General features: G+C 44.1%; 1 protein-coding gene across 2 annotated transcripts in view; it reads right to left on the minus strand.

Moving 5' to 3' along the window:
• Positions 1–23,192, minus strand: part of cpne5b (copine Vb) — a 122,106-nt gene extending 98,914 nt beyond the window's left edge. For both annotated transcript variants that reach the window (XM_062474017.1, XM_062474016.1), the window contains exon 1: positions 22,387–23,192. In XM_062474017.1, the coding sequence (XP_062330001.1) occupies positions 22,387–22,496 (110 nt within the window). In that variant the 5' untranslated portion in view covers positions 22,497–23,192. The remainder of the gene's footprint in view (positions 1–22,386) is intronic.

The following is a 23,192-nucleotide window of genomic DNA, read 5'->3' on the forward strand; positions in this document are numbered from 1 at the left end:
TGTCCCATACACAAGCACTAAATGTGTGGATTTGTTTTGAAGGGGTATTGTACTCACCATGTTCTTGTAGGTGTAAAGGGGGGTGGGGGGATGTTACCAGACTTTTTTATTGACCAGACTTACCCTGTCGGGTGTCCGTTTTATGTCACTGCTGTCATGTTGTGGCTTGTATAGGTTTCAGATGTATGACTTTTCCCCTAAATATGTCTGGCAACTATAATTCCAGAGGGTTGGATGGCTGCTCAGTCAACTTTGTGAGTTGGAATGTTAAATCACTCAACCATCCAGTGAAACGTAAAAAAGTACTTTCACATTTGAAACAGCTCAATGTTGATATCGCATTCCTACAGGAGACACATTTACTTACAGTGGATCATTTTCGGCTGAAAGGGAGTTGGGCAGGACAATTTTATCACTCCAATTTCCATTCCAAAGCTAGAGGGACAGCCATACTTATTAATAGAAACACACCATTTACTATGACTAGTGTAGAGGCTGACCCCTTGGGGCGATATGTTATTGTAGTGGGACAACTTTGCTCTCTACCAGTTATCTTGGCCAATATATATGCGCCAAACTGGGACAACCCTGGGTTTTTTTCAAACATTTTTTCACGTCTACCAAATATGTCATCGCACCACCTTATTCTTGGTGGTGACACAAATTGTACACTTTCCCCGGTATTAGATCGTAGTTCATCCAAAAAGGCATCCCTGTCTAAATCAGCACGTTCAATTAAAGTATTTCTTAAATCATATGACGTTGCTGACGTGTGGCGATTTCGCAATCCTACCTCCAGAGAATACTCTTTTTTCTCCCCCGTTCATAGGAGTTACTCCCGTATAGATAATTTTTTCCTTGATAAAAGACTTCTTCCTCTTGTAACCAAGTGTGATTACAAAACAATAGTTATTTCAGATCATGGTCCTCTAGCTATGGAAATACGTATCCCTAATATACAGTCCATTTACCGTCCCTGGAGACTTAATTCTCTGCTTTTATCAGAAGATGCTTTTACTAAATTCATATCCTCTGAGATTGCATCATTCCTGGAGATTAACCAAACACCAGGAATGTCTTCTTTAACTGTATGGGAGTCACTAAAAGCATATTTACGGGGCCAGATAATCTCATATTGCGCAATCAAGAAAAAGAAAAACACTGCACGCCTTAAAGAGCTGACGGATGATATTCTTAAATTAGACAGACTATATAGCCATATGCCCTGTGCCGGGGCAATGAAAAAGCGTATATTTTTGCAGACCGAGTTTGATCTCCTGACAACACGACAGGCCGAATACCTTATCTCTAAATCGCGGCATGGATCCTATGAGCATGGGGAAAAGGCTGGGAGAATGCTTGCTCATCAGTTAAGGCAACAAACTGCCAATCAGACCATTCCTGCTATTAATGATGAGCAGGGCTTAAAAAATACTGATAGCCAAAAAATCAATTCTTGTTTTAAAACTTTTTACCAGTCACTGTACACCTCCGACTCTAGTGCAGAGCCTTCCTCGTTGGAAGATTTTTTTGGAAATGTACAAGTCCCCTCCATTAACCCTGAGGTGGCTGATCAATTGGAGGAGGACCTCTCAACTGAGGAGATAACATTAGCAATTAGATCAATGCAAGGTGGCAAATCACCGGGGCCGGACGGTTTCCCCACAGACTTTTTAAAAAAATTCTCAAAACAGCTCTCCCCTTTATTGTTAGAAGTATTTGAAGAATCTCTTTCATTGAAATCCCTACCACCAACCATGCGACAGGCAGTTATCTCTTTAATCCTTAAAACAGACAAGAACCCTCTCGAGTGCGGCTCATTCCGTCCAATCTCCCTTCTTAACACTGATGAAAAAGTTCTTGCTAAGGTCCTCGCGCGCCGTTTGGAGGAAGTTCTTCCCTCTGTCATATCACCTGACCAAACAGGCTTTATTAAAAGTCGGTATTCCTTCTCTAACGTCAGACGACTTATGAATATTCTTTATGGCCCTTCTCCACCCGGTGAGCTAGAGGTAGTGCTTTCATTAGATGCTAAAAAGGCTTTCTACCAGGTGGAGTGGGAATATCTGTTTAGCACATTGAAGAGATTTGGATTTGGCCATAAGCTTATATCATGGGTCAGACTTTTATATACGTCTTCGTTGGCGGCTGTGCGCACTAACAATAATGTATCCACTTACTTTGAGCTACAACGCGGCACAAGACAGGGATGCCCTTTGTCCCCATTGCTATTTGCAGTTGCAATGGAACCACTTGCTTTAGCTCTCAGACAAAATGTAGACATTAAAGGTATCCAGCGGGCAGGGCTGGAACACAAAGTTTCACTTTATGCGGACGACATGTTATTGTACATGTCCCAACCCCTCTCAAGTCTCCCAAAACTAATGACTTTACTTACAGAATTTGGAAACATTTCTGGCTATAAAGTCAATATTCAGAAAAGTGAACTCATGCCTATTGGTGATGGAGCTAGTCGGATGTCTCTCGGCTCAATTCCCTTTAAAGTTAGCCCTAAAAAATTTAAGTACCTTGGGGTATGGGTCACACATAACCATAAAGATCTATATGTGGCTAATTATCAACCTTTATTAGCTAATCTAAAACAGGACTTTGAGCGCTGGGACCATCTGCCTCTCTCTTTGGGTGGAAGAATCAATGCGGTAAAGATGAACGTGTTGCCTAAGTTTTTGTATATTTTTCAATGTCTTCCATTTTTTTAAACAAAATCTTTCTTTTCCAAACTGAATAATCAGATCTCAACCTTTATTTGGAACAAAAAACCACCAAGAATTAAAAGAACTATATTGCAGAGACCCCGTACAATGGGAGGGATGGCACTCCCAAATTTCATGTATTACTATTGGGCGGCCAACATAAGAGCATTGCTGTATTGGTTGAGGAACGATACTACTGCCCCTGCGTGGACAATTCTCGAGAGGGCTTCAGTTGAGTCCACCTCTCTAGCAGCTTTATTGTGTTCCAAACTACCATTCACACAGCCTATTTCTAGCTTCACTTCTAATCCAATTATAACACATTCAATTAAAGTCTGGAATCAGGTTAGAAGATCTTTTTCCCTTAAAGATTTATCAATGGCTGCACCAATTGTTAAAAATCACATGTTTATTCCATCAATGATGGATGAAGCCTTTGATGCTTGGTCTAGGAAGGGGGTGGTCTCGCTGTCTGATCTCTATATTGATGGTAATTTTGCCTCCTTTGAACAGCTGGTACAGAAGTATAACATTCCCAAATCACATTTTTTTAGGTATTTGCAACTTCGGAACTTTGTAGTCTTAAATTCCGATTGCTTCCCATCGTGCCCTCCCAGTTCGCTGTTAGACTTAATTTTCAATTGTAAATCTGTAAAAAAAATGGGCTATGAGCAGAATCTACGAACAACTCAATATATACGACTTGACACCATTGGACATACTTAAAAATAAGTGGGAGACGGACTTAGATGAACCTATTTCAGAAGAAATGTGGCACAAAATAATACAGAGAATTTTCTCATCATCCATATGCCTTAGACATGCTGTTATACAATTTAAAATTGTTCATCGTCTGCACTGGTCTAAAGTCAGACTCTCTAAGATTACTGATATAGACCCCACATGTGATCGATGTAGGCAGGATCCCGCCACTCTGCTGCATATGTTCTGGACATGTCCAGGACTTTACATGTTCTGGCTGAATATTTTTGAGACCTTCTCTGGGATACTTGGAAAGGTAGTCGAGCCATCCCCACTAATTGCATTGTTCGGTGTAGCCCCCGAAGACGCCTCTCTTAGTAAAAGGGAAGTCAACATGTTGGCCTTCTGTTCGCTTCTAGCTAGGAGGCTGATACTGTTTAAATGGAAAGACCCTATTCCACCGACACATAGCCATTGGATCAGGGAGGTCATGTGGCATCTAAAATTGGAGAAAATCAGATATACAGTTAGAGGGTCTACTGAGAAATTTTATAATATTTGGCAGCCTTTTTTTACTTTTGTTGAGGGAATGGAAGCTGACAATATGACAATGTAAACAATTTCATTTGTATAATTTCTATTTACTTTATTCATTAAAAAAAAAAAATTTTTTACGGATGTCTGGTTATGTAATATTTGTATGCATATGTCTGGTATCTGGGAGGGTGGGGGGGTTGTTTGAGTTTGTTTATCTGTAAAATGTAAAAACCAATAAAAAGACCTTGATCAAAAAAAAAATTGGCACCTGATTGACTATGTCATCGTGAGACGTTGCGACATCAAAGACGTTCACATGTGCCGGGCCATGAGAGGTGCAGAATGCTGGACAAACCACCGGATGATAATGGCCAAAGTCCACATGAGCGTACGCCCCCCAAGCGGAAACGTGGGTCCAGTGGGAGATACTTAGACTGCCCCCGTCTGGAAGATACCAGCACAAGCAATGAGTTTCGATGCTCCCTGGCTGAAAAACTTGAAAAGCTAGAGCTCATCTTTAGTGGAGAGAATGCCACAGACCAGCAGTGGACCACTATCAGCCCTTCATGAAGCAGCAACCCACTCAATCGGCTATAAGACCAAGAACCACCAGGACTGGTTTGACTATAACTCAGACACCATCCGTAACTCGCTCAACACCATGCACAAAGCACACCAGGAAACCCTGAAAAAACCCTCATCGAGCACCGCCAGACAGCAATGGCAGAGAGCGAGGCGTGAAGTGCAAAGGACCCTGCGGACAATGCAAAACAAGTGGTGGACAGAGAAGGCACAGGAAATCCAGTCTTTCGCTGATAGAAATCATATACATAACTTTTACAATGCAGTCAAATCTATCTACAGCCCAACAAACCACTGCATTACACCCCTGAAAACAGCAGATGGGCTCAGAGTCCTAAAAGACCAGAGCAGTGTACTGGAGAGGTGGGCTGAACATTTTAAGACCCTGCTTAATCAGGACTCTGAAGCAGACCACACCATCCTGGATAAACTGCCTGAACTTCCACCGATTGACAACCTTAACCAGCCCCCGACCTTCCTAGATGTTCTGTCAGCCGTCCGCTCCCTGAAGAACAACAAGTCTCCGGGCATTGACAATATCCCTGCAGAACTGCTTAAACAGGGTGGTTACCTCTGTACAAGAGCGCTACATCAACACATCATTAAAGTATGGGCTGATGAAAACATCCCACAGCAATGGAGAGATGCCAAAATTGTCACCATATACAAGAACAAAGGTGACAAGACCATATGTGGCAACCACAGGGGTATATCACTCCTATATCACAAGGTGTTGCTGCAGATGCTACTCAACAACATACCAGAGTCATTGCTCCCAGAATCACAGTGTGGCTTTAGAAAGAACAGGAGTACAGTCGACATGGTCTTCACAGCCAGGCAACTTCAGGAAAAGTACAAGGAGCAACATCAAGACCTGTTTATGGCTTTTGTCGACCTCTCCAAAGCCTTCGACACTGTGCAGAGAGACCTACTGTGGGACATCCTGCTCCGGTTTGGATTCCCTAGCAAGTTTGTCAACATCCTATGTCAGCTTCATGATGGTATGAATGCTAGGGTGACAATAGGGGGAGGACAAGAGTCTGCCTCCTTCCTTGGTGCTAGTACACACCCCTGCCTGACCCCTGTGCACCAGTGCTCTTTAACATCTTCCTCCTATGCATCACCCAACTTCTCCATAAGGAAATTGAGGACAACAGCGGGGTGACAGTAGTCTATAAGCTATATGGCAATCTCTTCAACATCAGGAGGCTGCAAGCAACCACCAAGCTGCACAGAGTGAGGGGCCTCTAGCTGCAGTATGCAGATGACTGTACACTCTTGTGGCTCACACTCCACAAGACCTCCAGGCTGTCCTGGATGCAGCTGTGAAGGCATACAGCAGGATGGGGCTGACTATCAACATCACCAAAACAGATGTATTCTGTCAGTGGAGCTCAAACATCCCATCTACTCCACCCATCTTCAGCATCACTGATAAGTAGGGATGCGTATTGATAAGATTTTAACGATTCTGACTCCTTATCTATTCCTGCTTATCGATTCAATTCTTTATCGATTCTCTTATCGATTCTCCCCTCTACAGCCAACTAGGTCTGTGCGTCCTGCACCCCCCCCCCCCACACACACACACTCGTTCCAAACAAATTTCTCAAACTGGCTTTGACTGGCTCTGAAATGAGCTAATACCTACCACCTCTAGGCCTCTTCAGGCCTCTGTTTTCAAAACAAAATCTAGTCGGAGATAGAAACTTTCAGTTTCCTTGTGTTCAAGCTTCTATTACTCAACACCAGTAGGACTTACAGGGGTCCTAACAACAGGGGAAATAACTTCAGTGTCACCTTTCAAAAGAGACCATTTACATGCATGTACTCCAAATGGTTCAACAACAGCTTTCAATGTACTTTGGGTATGTTGTTTAGGCGTTTTCAGGCACATTTAACAGGACTATTAAAAGTTTAAACAATTCAAATGCTAAGTTTAATAATGGATTAAAAATCGATATGCTCAGTTTAATAATGGGACACACGAACGTTTGCTGATAACACACGCTGCCCCGATAACGTGAAATGATCAATAAAATCAATACTAATGGGAGACGAATGCCGGAGCTAAAATGTATGCTTCAAACGACGGGACAGAAGATAACTAGATCGACTACACACAATAAAGGCAAATTGCTTCACACAGTAACAAGTGGTTGTGATCACTTTTGAGCAGTTTAGCTCTACCTTAGATAGTTAGAGATGAAGCGCGAACGTTAGCTGCGCTGCTGCATGCATCGAACACATGACATTCCAGTAACTTCATTCCATGCTGTGTGTTAAAATGCTTCTTCATATTTGTAGTATTTCCTCCCTTCGACGAAATAGACTTTTTACACTCGTTACAAGTGGCGTTGTTGTCATTTTGTCGTGTGAAATACAACCAAACTTTAGAACGCTTCTTCCTAAGCCATGTTTGCTGCAGTCTGTCTGAATAAACTATAAAAGTTAGCGCATGCGCAACGGCACAAAGAATCGTTAACAGAATCGTTAAGGAATTTTGCTAATGATTCCAAGGAATCGATTCACTGGGAACCGATTCTAAACAAGAACCGGTTCTCGATACCCATCCCTACTGATAAGCATCTATCTGTAGTACCATCATTCAAATACCTGGGGAGCATCCTCTCTGAGGACAATAACATCGACAATGAGGTCCAGAACAGAATCCAACAAGCATCAGCTGCCTTTGGGAGACTCAGGCGCCGGGTCTTTCAAAACAAGAACTTATATCTCCATACAAAAGTCTCTGTGTATCAAGCCGTTTGCATCACCACCCTCCTCTACAGTTGTGAAGCCTGGGTCACTTACAGCCGCCATGTGAAGTCTCTGTAGCATTTTCAGATCCGCTGTCTCCAGCGCATGCTAGGAACCACTTGGCATGACCGTGTGCCACACACTGAGATCCTCAGGAGAGCAGGGTTAAGAGCATTGAGGCCACCATCACCCACCATCAGCTACGATGACAGGGGTATGTTATAAAGATGCCCCTCAATCGGCTGCCTCACAAAGTGTGGTATGGCCAGCTCGCCCAAGGCCAACGCTCTGCTAGAGGGCAGAAGAAGCGCTATAAAGACCAAATAACAGCGCTAAAGAGGTGTAAAATCAGACCTGGGGACCTGGAGGGCTTGGCTGCTGACCATAACACCTGGCGGCAGATGTACCAAGATGGGACGAAAGCACGAAAGACCAAAGATGGTCTTTATGGAGAGATGCTTCTCTCAGCGCTGGGAGATCCTCTCCTCCTCTCCAGCTCTGGTGCAACTCCCTCTGCTCTTCTTATGGCTGAGAATAGAGGATAGGCTTGGGATTGCAAGTTCTGTCTTATAAGCATGCAACTAAAATTTGGTTAAACATCATAGAAGAATTTATATGAGTCAGGTGGCTGAGTGGTTAGGGAATCGGGCTACTAATCAGAAGGTTGCCGGTTCGATTCCCGTTATAATACAATGTCATTCCATGCTGAAATGACATTGTGTCCTTGGGCAAGGCACTTCACCCTACTTGCCTCGGGGGGAATGTCCCTGTACTTACTGTAAGTCGCACTGGATAAGAGCGTCTGCTAAATGACTAAATGTAAATGTAATATGAAAGCAATACGAATAAAAACGAATGCACACTGCTTTTTATGAACTAGCAATTTGAAGTATTTCATTCATGATGAAAACCTAGTGCAGGCCCTCAGTGGGAGAACCATGGAGTTGATGATCCACTAACAACCCTGAGGAGGACTAGAGACTCACAGTCAGTCAGGCACAGCAGGTCAACACATTACCTTATTTGGCCATAATTAGAACATATGGTCGGTCATTGGCTGACTTTGAATGATGACCCTAGTCTGAAGGCTGGGCATCTGACATCAAAGCCCCTGGTCTCTGTAGCTCGAACACCATGGGGGTTCCAGTAACCGTGCCATGCATCACCAGCTTCTCCAACACGAACAGCTCCTCAACATACATACAAAAACCATTGTGTCAGTGTCAGCGAATTTTCTTGTGCTTTGCAGCCAAAATCACACCCACTTCTGTTTCTTAAAACAGATGTTGCCAAAGTGAACAGTATGTGTGTGGTTACAGTGCACTCCTGCCCACCTAGTTTAACCATGAGAACACAAGCTGAATATCCTGATGGGTGTAACATGAATAATGCATACACCATGTCCTCTCTGCCTTACTGACCTCACAGCTCATGCACTGAATTCAAATCTAAGATGGTGGAAGATGTCCACAAGAAGCAATGTCGTTATGTCCTAAAAAGGGTATACAGATTCCCCCAAAAATTGAATTTATTTTTAAATTGATTACTTGATTACCTGAAAAATTGCTAAATAGGTCTGTATTAGCATGTTTAAAGGTGTGTAGTGTCCCAAAAGGTCCAAAGTGTTGAAATTGTTTCTAAACATCACAAAAACAAAACAACGATTGGAGAGGTGGAGAGAAGGAAGCAGGGGGGCACTTCCTGTCCTAGAGGGAGGGGTGATTCCATCAACCTGTTTGCATCAAAACTACTTTATCCCTTCTATTATCTTACTATTATCTTACTATTATCTTACTATTATCCCAGGAGACTGAGGAGAGACGAAGCCACCAGAGTGAGCACACTGTCTCTGACATGTCAGGGACATGACACCCTCTGGACACTGAAGTAACAACAAGAGACTCGCTGCTTTTCAATTAGATCCCCAATCAATAATCTCCCACTACACTGTCCTAGCTTCTGGCTCTCCACACAAGAGGATTGGTCTGTGATCTGTAAGGATGAGTTGCTCCCAGCGAATCGGGAGGAGGGGGGAGTTATGAAAAGAAGGAAAATGAGAAGACGATGATCATTTATTGTCTTTATGTCTCTCAAGACCTGAACCATCCCCAAGGACTCTATCCATAGCCCTCCCCAGATGGCATCAGCTATCCCTGTACCAATGTATACTTGGAGTCTTTCAACGTGCATTATCCTGTGACCTGTTGTTATTTGGGTCGCTCAGAGGGTAAGAGCAGAATGAGAGGTAGACTAGGAGAAGAGGCTGGAGGGCTGGGAGCTCTTGCCATAAGGTTACAAAAAGATTGTCAATGAAGACAATAGAGGGGGCAATTGGAGGACCGTTATGAAGGGAAGAAAGAGAGAAAATGAAAGGGGTTGATAAAGGGAGGCTGTCTACATTGTAGATCTATGGCTAAACTCTCAATAGAATTATCATCCTGATCATCCTTAAGGTCATCCCTTTAACAAAACTCTCCCATCAAGCCAGCGGCATTCCTGGGGTTTCAGATAGGGATCGATGGCAGAGCAAAGCAGGCATCCTTTTTCCCGCCAGCTGTTGAATTATCCAGGCCTGGTGCTCCTCTGGGAGACCCTGATGGGATTGCAGACATGATGGCTCTCCAAGAAGGCAGACCGAGGGGAACAGGGGACAGTTAGGGAAGGTTGCACATATTGAGTTGCAGCCATCCAGTGTTAGAGCACAGTGTGCTTAGAGCGATTGTATATGTACACAATGTTACACAGTGCTAGATCATATATAGTTGGACTTCTCAAATTCCAAAATATCTCGACAGAGTTTAGGATATTAAGGAAGAGAGAAATGGGTCAAATTAAGTATGAGGACAGTACTGTACTGTGGATATGTTTGCTCATAATAATATTTTGTCTGATTAATTTGTTGGGCTTTTCTCTAAAGCAGAAATGTTGCGGGCGGCCATTTTCCTAAACTTAGCCTCTTGGCTTGCAATACTTCTGAGTGGGTTGGTGAGACTTGAAGCTACGTGTTATCTGACGCAACTCCATTCCCAAACGTTTCCCTCTTCTATAAAAGCAGTGTCGACACCATCAGCCTCTTCTGTCCTGTGTTGGTGTGTCTCCTACTTAGACACCCAGAAAAATCCCATCTCGGTAACAACTATACATGAAACTACACTAAACTCTACTGTTCATGATAGATCCTCCCCTTACAGGTCTAAAACAGCTATTAGATCTGGGGTGGGGAGGGAACAAGGCAGAACAGCACAGATTCAACTATCTGTTGCTAGCTAACAGAGGTTTGGCAAAACCCGATGTCATACACATCGTTTGAATATTTTAGTGAGGTGTGGTTACAAATTTAAGAGGTTTTGTGTGTGCGCGTGTGTGTGTACTGCCTGCAGCGCTGTCTGATTTTCTGCCACTTCAAGTGGGTTGCCTATATGAGTTCCAGCAGATCTCGACTTTAGGGTTTTAGATCAAAGTTACACACTACCTCTTTTCTCTCATGCTGTCCTTCCCTCCCTCCCCTTCTACATACATTTCTTGCTTGATCGCCAATAAACACCCTCTTTAAAAATGTCTCCCTAAATTCAGATAACTTTTCAGGAAAATACCACACACCCCCTGGAGGTAAGGTATAGCTGTGTCATTTCCAGCAGGCTGTCGCCCACACATTCAGACTCACATCTCACACTTGACTTCCCACGGTGGACTCGCTACCTCCACTAATAAACACCCTCTCCATAGTTGGCACACAGGGTGGAACTGCACCAGCCTGCCAGAGTTCCAGCAGCCCCACGGGCACACCACCAGAAAGGTGTGAAAGCCAGCCTGGGAGACTGGCCTAGATAGAGCATGCCTTCTCACGGTTGGGTGGAATTAGAGCAGACTCCCACACATTCTCACAACTTCAAGGCCAATTACAATTTCTCTGCAAGAGGACATAACTCTAGGTACTCACCTATTCTTGTTCGGGCATTACCTCATGGAACATTTTACCAGACTCATTTGCACCATTTCTTATACACCTGGCTGGTGAAATGTCACTCAATACAAATCCAATTCTTTCTCCTCAGTATGAATACGGTTTTATAGCTATTGTGATGTACCCAGAGTTAAATCATGTACAGTTCCCTTCCTCATTTAACCATCAAGCTGAAGCATGTAAACCTCAAAAGAGATAACTGTTTTAGTTTATGCGGCATGGTTATAGTCCTTTTTATGTTTTTGTCCCTAAGCATTACAAATCACAAAGATGTGCCCCAAAGTTACTCCCCTAAAGTTGTAGCATCTTAGCCTTCCCTGTGTTAGCCTTTCTTCAGTTTTGTACATGTGTTATCTGAATGATATGGACTGCAGAGGGATTATTATATAAAAATGCCCCTGTTAGCTCCTCAGGAGTTATCTGTGAAAGAGACAGAAGGCCCAGGTAGAAGAGCTATCAGATCTGACTCAGCCCTTATCAGAAGGACATTAGGCTCCCATTACAAGCTAGCACATGGCCTAGACAGATGCTATCCACTCTGATGGCTGTGACTCAGACAGCTCAACAAGTTTTCAAGGACCTGTCTGTTTACGAGCTAATTACGCTAATAGTGTTAGCGAGTAGCTAGCCAATAGAGCTAAGCTAATTGTGTGACCTCCGAGAATCTTTATGGTCTAATGCAGGTCAGTGAGTAGACAACCTTGCTCTGAAGGTTCTCAAACGCAATTTTGCATATATTTACTCTAGACTCTGAATACTGTTACAACACTGATCAGCAGTAACTCTTATTTCCACTCCACAGAGAGGGTTAGAGATGCCCCATGTCGCCAGACAGGCTGTCAGAGACAGCAGTTGTTTCTTCTTTCTATCTTTTTTTCTATAAATCCAATCATTTCTGTTTCCAATGATTTACAACTCTAAATTCTCTCTTCTTTCTTGCAGGTGTGTCTATCTTGCCACTCTCCAAGCCTGTCTGTCCGTCAGCCTGTCAGCCTGTCTGTCTGTCCGTCAGTCTTCCAGCCTGTCTGTCAGCCTATCTGCCTGACTGTCTGTCTGTCTGTCCGTCAGCCTGTCTGTCTGTCCGTCAGCCTGTCTGTCTGTCCGTCAGCCTGTCTGTCTGTCAGCCTTTCCGTCAGCCTGTCTGTTTGTCCGTCAGCCTGTCTGTCTGTCAGCCTGTCTGTACGTCCGTCAACCTGTCCGGCAGCCTGTCTGTCTGTCCGTCAGCCTGTCCGTCTGCCCGTCCGTCAGCCTGTCTGTCCGTCAGCCTGTCTGTCTGTCAGCCTGTCCGTCAGCCTGTCTGTCTGTCAGCCTGTCTGTCCGTCAACCTGACCGGCAGCCTGTCAGCCTGTCCGTCCGCCCATCCGTCAGCCTGTCTGTCTGTCTGTCAGTCAGCCTGTCCGTCAGCCTGTCTGCCCGTCTGTCTGCCTGTCCGCCCGGCGCCCGTCTGTCTATCCGCCCGTCTGTCTGTCGTCTGTCCGCCCGTCTGTCTGTCCGCCCGTCTGTCCGCCCGTCTGTCTGTCCGTCAGCCTGTCTCTGTGTCTGACCCCGGTCAGAACATTGTGTGTGCACAATGTTCTGACCAACCACCCTCCTCACTGCACCTCACACACACACATTCTGCCCCCTAAAGTCACCATACACCAAAGACTCACAGCTCTGCTTTAGTACCAGCAGACATCAAACTGTCCCCATCTCAGGCTCTGCCTCCCCGGGCCCTCCAGGGCCACAGACCCTTGTTAACGCTCACAGAGAGAGCAGGCACTCTGCTCACCACCAATAGACCCTTGTTAACGCTCACAGAGAGAGCAGGCACTCTGCTCACCACCAATAGACCCTTGTTAACGCTCACAGAGAGAGCAGGCACTCTGCTCACCACCAATAGACCCTTGTTAACGCTCACAGAGAGAGCAGGCACTCTGCTCACCACCAATAGACCCTTGTTAACGCTCACAGAGAGAGCAGGCACTCTGCTCACCACCAATAGACCCTTGTTAACGCTCACAGAGAGAGCAGGCACTCTGCTCACCACCAATAGACCCTTGTTAACGCTCACAGAGAGAGCAGGCACTCTGCTCACCACCAATAGACCCTTGTTAACGCTCACAGAGAGAGCAGGCACTCTGCTCACCACCAATAGACCCTTGTTAACGCTCACAGAGAGAGCAGGCACTCTGCTCACCACCAATAGACCCTTGTTAACGCTCACAGAGAGAGCAGGCACTCTGCTCACCACCAATAGACCCTTGTTAACGCTCACAGAGAGAGCAGGCACTCTGCTCACCACCAATAGACCCTTGTTAACGCTCACAGAGAGAGCAGGCACTCTGCTCACCACCAATAGACCCTTGTTAACGCTCACAGAGAGAGCAGGCACTCTGCTCACCACCAATAGACCCTTGTTAACGCTCACAGAGAGAGCAGGCACTCTGCTCACCACCAATAGACCCTTGTTAACGCTCACAGAGAGAGCAGGCACTCTGCTCACCACCAATAGACCCTTGTTAACGCTCACAGAGAGAGCAGGCACTCTGCTCACCACCAATAGAGCGCTTGTAAGGTCATGAAATGTCTCGCTCATCAGCAAATGATCTTCTTTAAGAGATCTCTTGCGGTATGTTCTACTGCGGATTGAGTGGGCACTAGAGGATAACAGGGTTTCCGAGATCTGTAAATGAAGAGTTTCATTACAGCTGAAATGGAAGACGAATTGGGATGAGCTGATTAGCTGGGGACTGTGGTTTGAGAAGGGGCTTGCTAAGAGCTTATTCAAGCTATCACACTCCCTTGTTTCTAGTACTGAAGGACAACTTGGAGGACAATTATGAAGTGATTGGGTTTTTAGGGTATCCAGTGTACAATGATCTAGGATTGAGAAAAATGACTCCAGACAAGTTAGATAAAATCTCTGTTTTTCCATCTTGTTTTTTTATTTGAATCAAGTGTCCACTCCTACAGTATATATTGTCTATCACCAGACTGAGAGAATCAAGGCTTGTTTCTGACAGGCTCCTGAGCAGTTACTCCACCACTATAACGTGCCAGCCAACACATGAACACAAGACATTCCTGCAGCGCTGCAGGAATGCAGCACTGCAGCACACCAATGTGATACAAAGGAAACAGTGAAAATAGCTGCCCAGTTATTAAAAGGGACAATTCACCTCAAAATCTAAAATACATATTTTTCATTTACCCAATGAAAAATATGCTATTTATCCATCTAGATTGTTTTGGTGTGACGTGGCCAAGTTTTAAATATAGTTAACATTGTGTTTGTGTCATTGTTACATTTGAAGAGGTCTGTCATTAACCATTGATCAATTAACAATAATTGGGTGTGCTCAAGCCTTCGGCGAGAGCACAACCTTTGTTCTCTCACATATATATTATTATTATTATTCTTTTTGCCCCCCTAAAACTCAGTCAATATTTGGCCTACATAGACAACCTAGGTGTCAAAAGTTTCGTCTTGGTAGCGATTGAGTTGCTTCTATTGGGATTTACGTTCCGTTGCATGGTTCAGGCTCAAGTTACGTTTTTGTGGCAAAAAGTGAAGCTAACGGTGGCTAATTTGCTGGCCACAGTCACTGACGTTACTAACGTCACTACGTCACTAACGTCACGAAAACACGCGTGACTACCTGTAGCAGAACATTCGTTTCGCATCTGTTAACTTGGGGGATAGCTAGGCTAACTATAGCTTTACTGCAAGGCAGCTGCAGAAACGCCACAAGCAAAGAGGCCAGGGTGATAACTATTTACTCATTTTACTTTGTGATGTGAAACACAATTGTGATGTGTAATGTACAATATTAGCTGATATTATTAAGGAAGTAGGCCCACATCTACTTTCGGAAACGGTAGTCTACTATTTCACTGAGGCATTAGCATGACATTAACCTCTGTTATACGGGCAACACATACTACAGTGGTCTATGATGCATCTGTTTTCAATCATTAAAATAAACATTCCTCACAAATACATTTTCGTTGTAGGATTTATTATGACATTACATTACAAGTAAACAATTTGTTGGTGAAATTATCATTACCTGTGGTTTCAAACCAGTGTTGCTCACTGCAACGCTGTAGCCTACGCGAGACACACTACAAAAACATCTACACAGCTGTAGGAAGTCAAACGGCGACAGAACATGTTTGGCACTCCCCTTACTTAAATCAAAAGTCTTTCAATAGGTGAAACTATCTGACTACTAACCTGAACTTCATTGCCACAGCCTAAACTTTGTCAATCTGTTCATGAAAATAATTAATTTCAGCCTAAACCGTACAACGGAACGTTAAATCGAATTCAACCAACGCAATCGCTACCAAGACGAACACATCAGTAGTCTAGTACTGTACTGTAGTAGACTTTACCGGGGCAGCTTCTCCACACAGGGCTATATCGCATTTTGCGTTGTTACTGACAATGATTGCTACCACTGAGCTTTTAATGAATGAGCGATTTTCCACTAAATAAATGTCAAGCTTATTTACGTTTTTGGGGGCATATTTTCAGTTAGCAGATGGTACTGTTTGAATCGCGATTCAATCTTCTACTGACGGTAACGTCGTAGAATAATCTTCAAAGGGGGTTCTTTATTAATGAATGAATGCAATATGAGTAGGCTAAATGCCTTAAAATATCACGAGAAGGGAAAAACTTAAAAGGACGTTTACGTCATAGAGATTAGGTCAATTTTTACACCGGTCTGCCAAATTTATTCGTTTTGATTCAACGATGAGGATGCCTTTTGCAGGGGAAATGAGAAGATCTATTTCATTCTACACTTCACTCGTATTTTCAGTTGTAAATGAGCAGCAAAAAAAAATGCTTTTAAATCTATATATCTTTATAAATAATAAGTAGGCCCTATGCATTTTTATATAAAATATACAGACCCCTGTGCAACCGACGCAAGCAAGCACACCCTACAATTTCCCCAGAAATTGTACCCTCTCTAGTTAAAGATTACTAATTACTATTAAACTAATGATTACTTTCTTACTCTTATACTGTTTTGAATGTTTTGAATATAATAAACAATGTTTGATCTATACCCTGCTATAGTAGCTCATGAGAAATATGCACACCCAATTATTGTTAATTGATCAATGGTTAATGACAGACCTCTTCAAATGTAACAATGACACAAACACAATGTTAACTATATTTAAAACTTGGCCACGTCACACCAGAACGACATGCTGCACTCTGAACAGGACTATCTGAGTTCTGAGTTTCCTTCAGGGACTCAGTTAGGTTTAGGGCCTCCTATCGCCTGTGTGTATCAGTTCCATTTGACATGATACGGAGTTAATCCTACCTGTAATCCTACTGTAATTACAACAGTGACAAGGTTAAGTAGGATCATGTGGCACTTACTTTCTGTCCTATGAGATTGGCAATAATATAATTGCCAAATGAAGGAAAATCTTATTGAGGCTGAGATGAAGAGACCATTTTTTATTCTGGACATATTCAAGCAAGCTAAAATGAAAATACTTATTGACAAAGAAGGTCTAAAGATATATCACCACTTTTAAATGGTTATTTTGTTCTTGTTTCACTGATGGAAAGCAGCCTATTTAAGAATACCACTCACCCAAAGGGTATTTGTTTTTCATGTTCTGATATACAAAGCTGTTAATCTTCACTAGCTGGCCAGAGAGGGAGACTACATGACATTCTACACCTTAGAGTTATTGGGTTTTCATTGAAAAGATACACAGTGTTTCTGTCAACAGCGTCATCCCAGCCTCCTCAGTCCTCCAGTAGGATGGCTAATGTCATGCAATATTTATCCAATTTAACCTCCCTCCTTAGATTTTATGAAGATTTTTTTTTGGTTCTTAAAAAGCCCCTCGGCCAGCCCTTATGTACTTCTAATCAAATCCATCTCACGATCTTAACACTTTGTTGCTGTTTTCTCTTCCCCTCTCCCCCTCCTTCTTATTTCCCGCCCCCATTCTCCACTTCCGTTCCTCTCTTCTGCTCCCTCCCTCCCTCCTCCCTCCTCCCCCTCCCTCTCTCTCTCTCCTCCCTCCTGCCCCACTCCCTCCTCCCCCTCTCCCTCCCTCCTCCCCCCCTCCCTCCCTCCTCCCCCCCTCCCTCCTCCCCCTCTCCCTCCCTCCTCCCTCCCTCCCTCCCTCCTCCCCCCTCCCTCTCCCCCTCCCTCCCTCCCTTGTCTCAGCTGCTCTCAGGTCATGATTCCCCGTCTCCTCAGACAGTAGCTTTAATGAAAGAAGCAGTAATCGCTGCCAAATGACTATAATTACCCCCGTGACAGGTCCAGATGCATCCCTACTCAGAAAGCGAAGGAGCGAGGGAGGGGGAGGGAGGGAGGGTGAATCACAATATTGCATCGGATACCGACATTGCAAGAGAAAGAGTAGATCAAAGTCTCTTGACGCGTTTTGACATTTTCACATGCAGACTTTTTTGGTGTTCGCTCATACAAATCAATCATTTTTAGGGTATTATATATTAATATGTAATTAAGTTCAAGTTGGACGTGGAACGGGGACGTTTAGTGGATGTTAGAGTTACGTCCCATTGGAGGTTTTCAGTTTACACATTCATATGTATGTGTGCAAATCTATGTGTGTATGAGTGCATGTGTATTGATGTGTGTGCATGTGTGCGTATGTGTGTATGTGTACATGCGTATGTGTGTGCGCATGCATGCGTGAAGAGAGAGAGAGCCTAAACTAACTCTCTGACAGGGCTGAGACTTGATTCAGACAAGGCTGAGACTTGTGTAGCACAGTCCACAGACAAAGCACGGTACCATCACACCTTCTCCTACCCCCGACAAGGAAAGGGTCTTCCCCCTTCGTCCTTCTCCCAGAGGAGAAGCTTCAAAGCTTCTGACCCAGCATGGGGTCAGATACAGAGGCCACACGGCCCACAGTATCAGACAAAGGATTTACAAGGAAGAACTTTCTTATGTGGATTTACAAACATATTCTCAAGGACTACATGGCTCATGGACACTATTTCAATGACAGTAGTTGATGTGTTATAATGTGTGTTTTTCCCATTTACTTAGAACGTTGTTTAATTGAGGTTTGATTATAACTTCCCTTCAAGTATAGTTAAGTCAGCCAATCTTGATATCAAAATGATTGTACCATACTAACAAAACCATTTACGAATGTTGTATTGTTATATTCTGAAGTTTGAGCATTCCATGGACAGTTGAAATAACGGAACTCAAAAGGTACAGCCACTTCACACCTAGGCAGATCTCAGGACGACGCCCAGGTGGGGGAAAACTGACCAATGAAAGAGGTCACCTTCACGGGGACCCCCCCTTTTCCTTTGGAGTATAAAACCCCCAAACGTACAATCACCCCCGCTTGTTCGTAGGAATTAAACTGAAGTGAACGCGTCATTTCTAAACTATTCCTCTCAACCTGCAAATTCACTGAGCGCCCGGAACTTTGGCCAAAGATTCCGTTGTTCTATTTTCGTTGGACGATAACGAAACCATTGACTCTACCTTTCTTCAAACCGACAAAAGTAACTACGATTTGCAATATTTCTTACCTGTGACATATTGGCATGTTGTGATTAAATTGTTGATGTTTGATTGTATTTTACAAATGAGTTAGCTTAACCCTTGCTAAGTCAGTTGCCCTTGCTCGTCCATTGTTACCACAAAGGCCTACCTGTCCCTCTCTACCCCTCTCTCTCTCTCCCTCCCCCCTTTACACGCGCTCTACACAGCCATTGTGTTGCTCGCCCTCATTTGCATCCAGCCACTGTACTACTCTGACTAACCCATAACTTATCTGGTATTTGTTCATTATAATTACATTCTCCTAAATAAATCATTGTGTATAATATTCGCGTATCACTCACGTTATCTGATCTGCTCTACTTTCATAGAATTCACGACTCAAGATTAGACTGATTATTACGAAGGCTATTATTTAAATATTATTCAATAAGGTTTCCTCTATCCCTTTAACAATAAGAGGTGGTGCCCCCAAGAACTACATACTTTATTATAAATTAAGTATTGCTAATCTTAAACGAGCAAACCCCGCTACACTTGATTATAATCTGGCCTAGATCTGTGGAGCCATCTGATAGAAGCACTGCTTCTCATATGCCGTGCATAAATCTGTATGCTAATGTAAGAGTTGCAGGCGTTTAGCTTGGGAATTAAATCAAAGAGCTGTATCGATGTGCAAGGATGAAATGAGCCCAGGAAATCTCATCCTTCTCATCTCTCTCTTCCTCTGGTTCATTCTTTCTCTCTCCATGTACAGTAACTAACTACAGGAGTCGGCGTGTACAGCCCTACTAACCCCAACCTTAACCCTACTAACCCTAACCTTAACCCTACTAACCCTAACCCTGTCTGAGCTTCTGAAATGTTTCGATTCATAACTGCTAACCCTGCTAACCATGCTAACCCTGCTAACCATGCTAACCCTGCTAACCATGCTAACCCTGCTAAGCCCCTTATGCCTCACATATGCTGTGTTAGGCTGGGGTGAATGGCTGTTACTACTGTGTGTGCATGAGTGGGCACGCGTGCGGAAGCAGAGCTTGAGTGTGTGTGTGTGTGTGTGTGTGTGTGTGTGAGTGAGTGAGTGAGTGAGTGAGTGAGTGTGTGTGTGAGTGTGTGTGTGTGTGAGTGTGTGTGTGTGTGTGTGTGTGTGTGTGTGTGTGTGTGTGTGTGAGTGAGTGAGTGAGTGAGTGTGTGTGTGAGTGTGTGTGTGTGTGAGTGTGTGTGAGTGTGTGTGTGTGTGTGTGTGTGTGTGTGTGTGTGTGTGTGTGTGTGTGTGTGTGTGTGTGTGAGTGCTTGAGAGAAAGAGAGGAGAGGGAGACAAAGACACTGGTACCATAAAAATCATATTACTGCTCTGACAGCTGTGGGACAATGTATTAATATTACTGCTCTGACAGCTGTGGGACAATGTATTAATATTACTGCTCTGACAGCTGTGGGACAATGTATTAATATTACTGCTCTGACAGCTGTGGGACAATGTATTCACGAACCAAAATGAGCAATGGAGACACTGCCCTTCCCCTCGTTCAGGATGTGGAACTTCACCGCAAACAGCTGCCCCAGGCGGCCCACGCTGATGTGGATCTTGCCGCCGGTCACCGCGGGATCTGAGGTCATCACTATCCCCCCCTTGTCAGAGGTCAGCCGGCACATAAGAGCGAGCTAGTTATCTACAGTATTAGTTTGAGTTGTACTAGTGGTAGTTATCCATCTAGTTAGACTACAATAGTGGCTAGAATATAGCCAATTAAATAAAAACGATCACGCATGAAAGTATTTATACCATCCACCAGCCACAAAGAGCCTTAAAAGAGGTGTGTGACACCTACAATGGCTGAAATAAAAAGGTTAATAAAAAGGTTTTTGACATAAACAAATGATACAAACTCTATATGATGATCTGCCACCCACACCAGCACACTAACTTCACACATCTTGCATTCAAAACGCAAACAATGACAATGCTTTCACATAGACACACTTCGATGCTCTACACACAGAGTACACACTTCGAGGGTAGGTTCTACACACAGAGTACACACTTCGAGGGTAGGTTCTACACACAGAGTACACACTTAGAGAGTAGGTTCTATACAGAGTACACACTTACACAATAAGGTTAGGAGGCTTCTTTAACCATCACCATAGACTAAATAAATCCACCTTCACTGAACTTAAGGATGTTAGACTCCCTCTAAATATTTCTTGTTCTGAAAACTTACAAGCTAAGTAGTTCCAAATTAAATGTCATTCAAGCAGAGTGACTACAAATGATCTTTTATTTAACTGAAATCATACTAACCTAACCCTGCATAGAAACATTTTTTTATAGCCGCACAAGTGAATACTCTTGTGAGGGCACAGAACAAAGGAAGAAATAGCGACCGTATACCGAATCAAAGCACTCCCATCCTTTTAAAAATAACAATTTTGGCATAGTGTTCAATAATGCAAAACCTGGCTTGTTGAAACGCAAAATAAATTGTGCAGGCTTGCAAGGCAGAGTTCACCATCAGAAACGAGGAGAGAGTAGCTGAAGAATCTGGCCTTCACTACTAAACGTCCCTCAATAGACAGAAATTGAAAAAATCCTCACAAGCCTTTGAGTACGTTTTTTTTGTGTGTGCATTTTAGTGCTGACTAAAAACGAGATGTTGTTGTAATCATGATGAATGGCGCTCGGATATAATCCAGGGACATGGCTGTGCAAATTATGTAACATTTTTATATCTAACATGTACTCTTTTCATCACTTTTAAAAGACATGTCCATGACTAGAGCAAAGCTAAGACATTTGCACGTGTAAGACCATACACAGGGCCTGCCCTGACCACCTGCCCTGACCACCTGCCCTGACCATACACAGGGCCTGCCCTGACCACCTGCCCTGACCATACACAGAGCCTGCCCTGCTCCTCTCTCGCACACCCCTGCTCCTCTCTCGCACACCCCTGCTCCTCTCTCACACACCCCTGCTCCTCTCTCACACACCCCTGCTCTCCCGCACTGCGGGTGCACCCCAGCGCACGCCCCCTGTTCTGCGACGGACCGTCTGTTAAACCGTTGACAGTCTTTTTCATGACCAAATTGGAGGTATGGATACCTACATTTTTATTTTAGAGCGCGTGAAATACAAACAATAGATTAGGCTATTTATGCGCATTAATAAGTGACAACCAAAGTTATACGCCTTTCGCGTATAATGGTGGTGCCATGAAAATATTTAACTTTTGTCAATGTCGATGTCCATGTCAATGTCGATAAGTGTTACACTTGCAGCTATATGCAACTGTTAGGGCAGTGCCTGCATCCGAACTAAATCTCAAATGATTACACTTTTCCCTCGTAAAACATATACTATTGTGAGAATCGCGCAGAAGTTAAAAGTAGTTTCATGCCTTAAATGTTTTTTTGCTTTTCGAAAATCACAACTGTGGCGAAAGCAAACACCATGCCTCTTGGATGAATTGACCACAGCTCGATACATAACAAGATCACTTCTAAATTAGGCTAACAGGTTTGAAAACTTTTGTACTTTTCTGAGAATAGTTTACGGGATCAGCATGAGTGCCTCCACTGTCTTCGTAACACTCACCTGCACGAGACGGTGATCTCCACCTTGGTGGCGGGGATATTCCCCGTGATGGGGTCGAACTCGTACACAGAGGCCATGTCCTCCAGCTTGTCCATAACGTCCCCCTCCATGAGGGCGAGCGCGCGTGGAGGCTCCGGACTGATCCGTGACTCGCACAGCCTGGCCCCTGTAGAGCGCGTGGTGTCCCCGGTGACTCGCGAGACCAGATCAGAGATCTTTCGGCCCCCGGTCCAACCGGGAGACCCAGCCACCTCAAAAACGTTGGTGGAAGAGAGAAAGAAAGAAAGGGGAGAAAAAAACAGTAAGGGAATTCAAGACGACCCGACTATCGCGTCTTCGAATTGAAGAAGCGCACTTGGCGAACTGTACATAGAGTAGGCTAGCGTGTGAAATCGGACAGGCGCGCCCACCTGAACCTGCCGGCTAGAACGGAACCAGAGCTCACACAAAACCGCCGATCACTTCAGAACAGTGACCCGTTATCAACTGATCAATATCGGTTCCTTCCAGTGGCAGCAGCTTGCAGGAACGACGCCGCCTTTGTGCGCAGAGCGAAGCGTATGGAGAGAAAAGGGCTGTCAAGGCTCTCCACCCACTCCCACACACATTACATGCGAATGTTAACCCCCCTTCTCGTGCTAGGGTTTTCTAGTCTACAACCATACCGCTTGGAGTTGACACGCGCAGATAAGCATTTGATCAGAGTTGGTCAAGATGCGTCATGGTATGCGAGACTAGACATCAGTTTTGATAGAAGGGCGGGTAGGACTGCGCCTTATGCCCAAAAGCACTAGCCAATATAGGCT

Source organism: Osmerus eperlanus, chromosome 1, assembly GCF_963692335.1.
Source record: "Osmerus eperlanus chromosome 1, fOsmEpe2.1, whole genome shotgun sequence".
Taxonomy (NCBI): Eukaryota; Metazoa; Chordata; class Actinopteri; order Osmeriformes; family Osmeridae; genus Osmerus; species Osmerus eperlanus.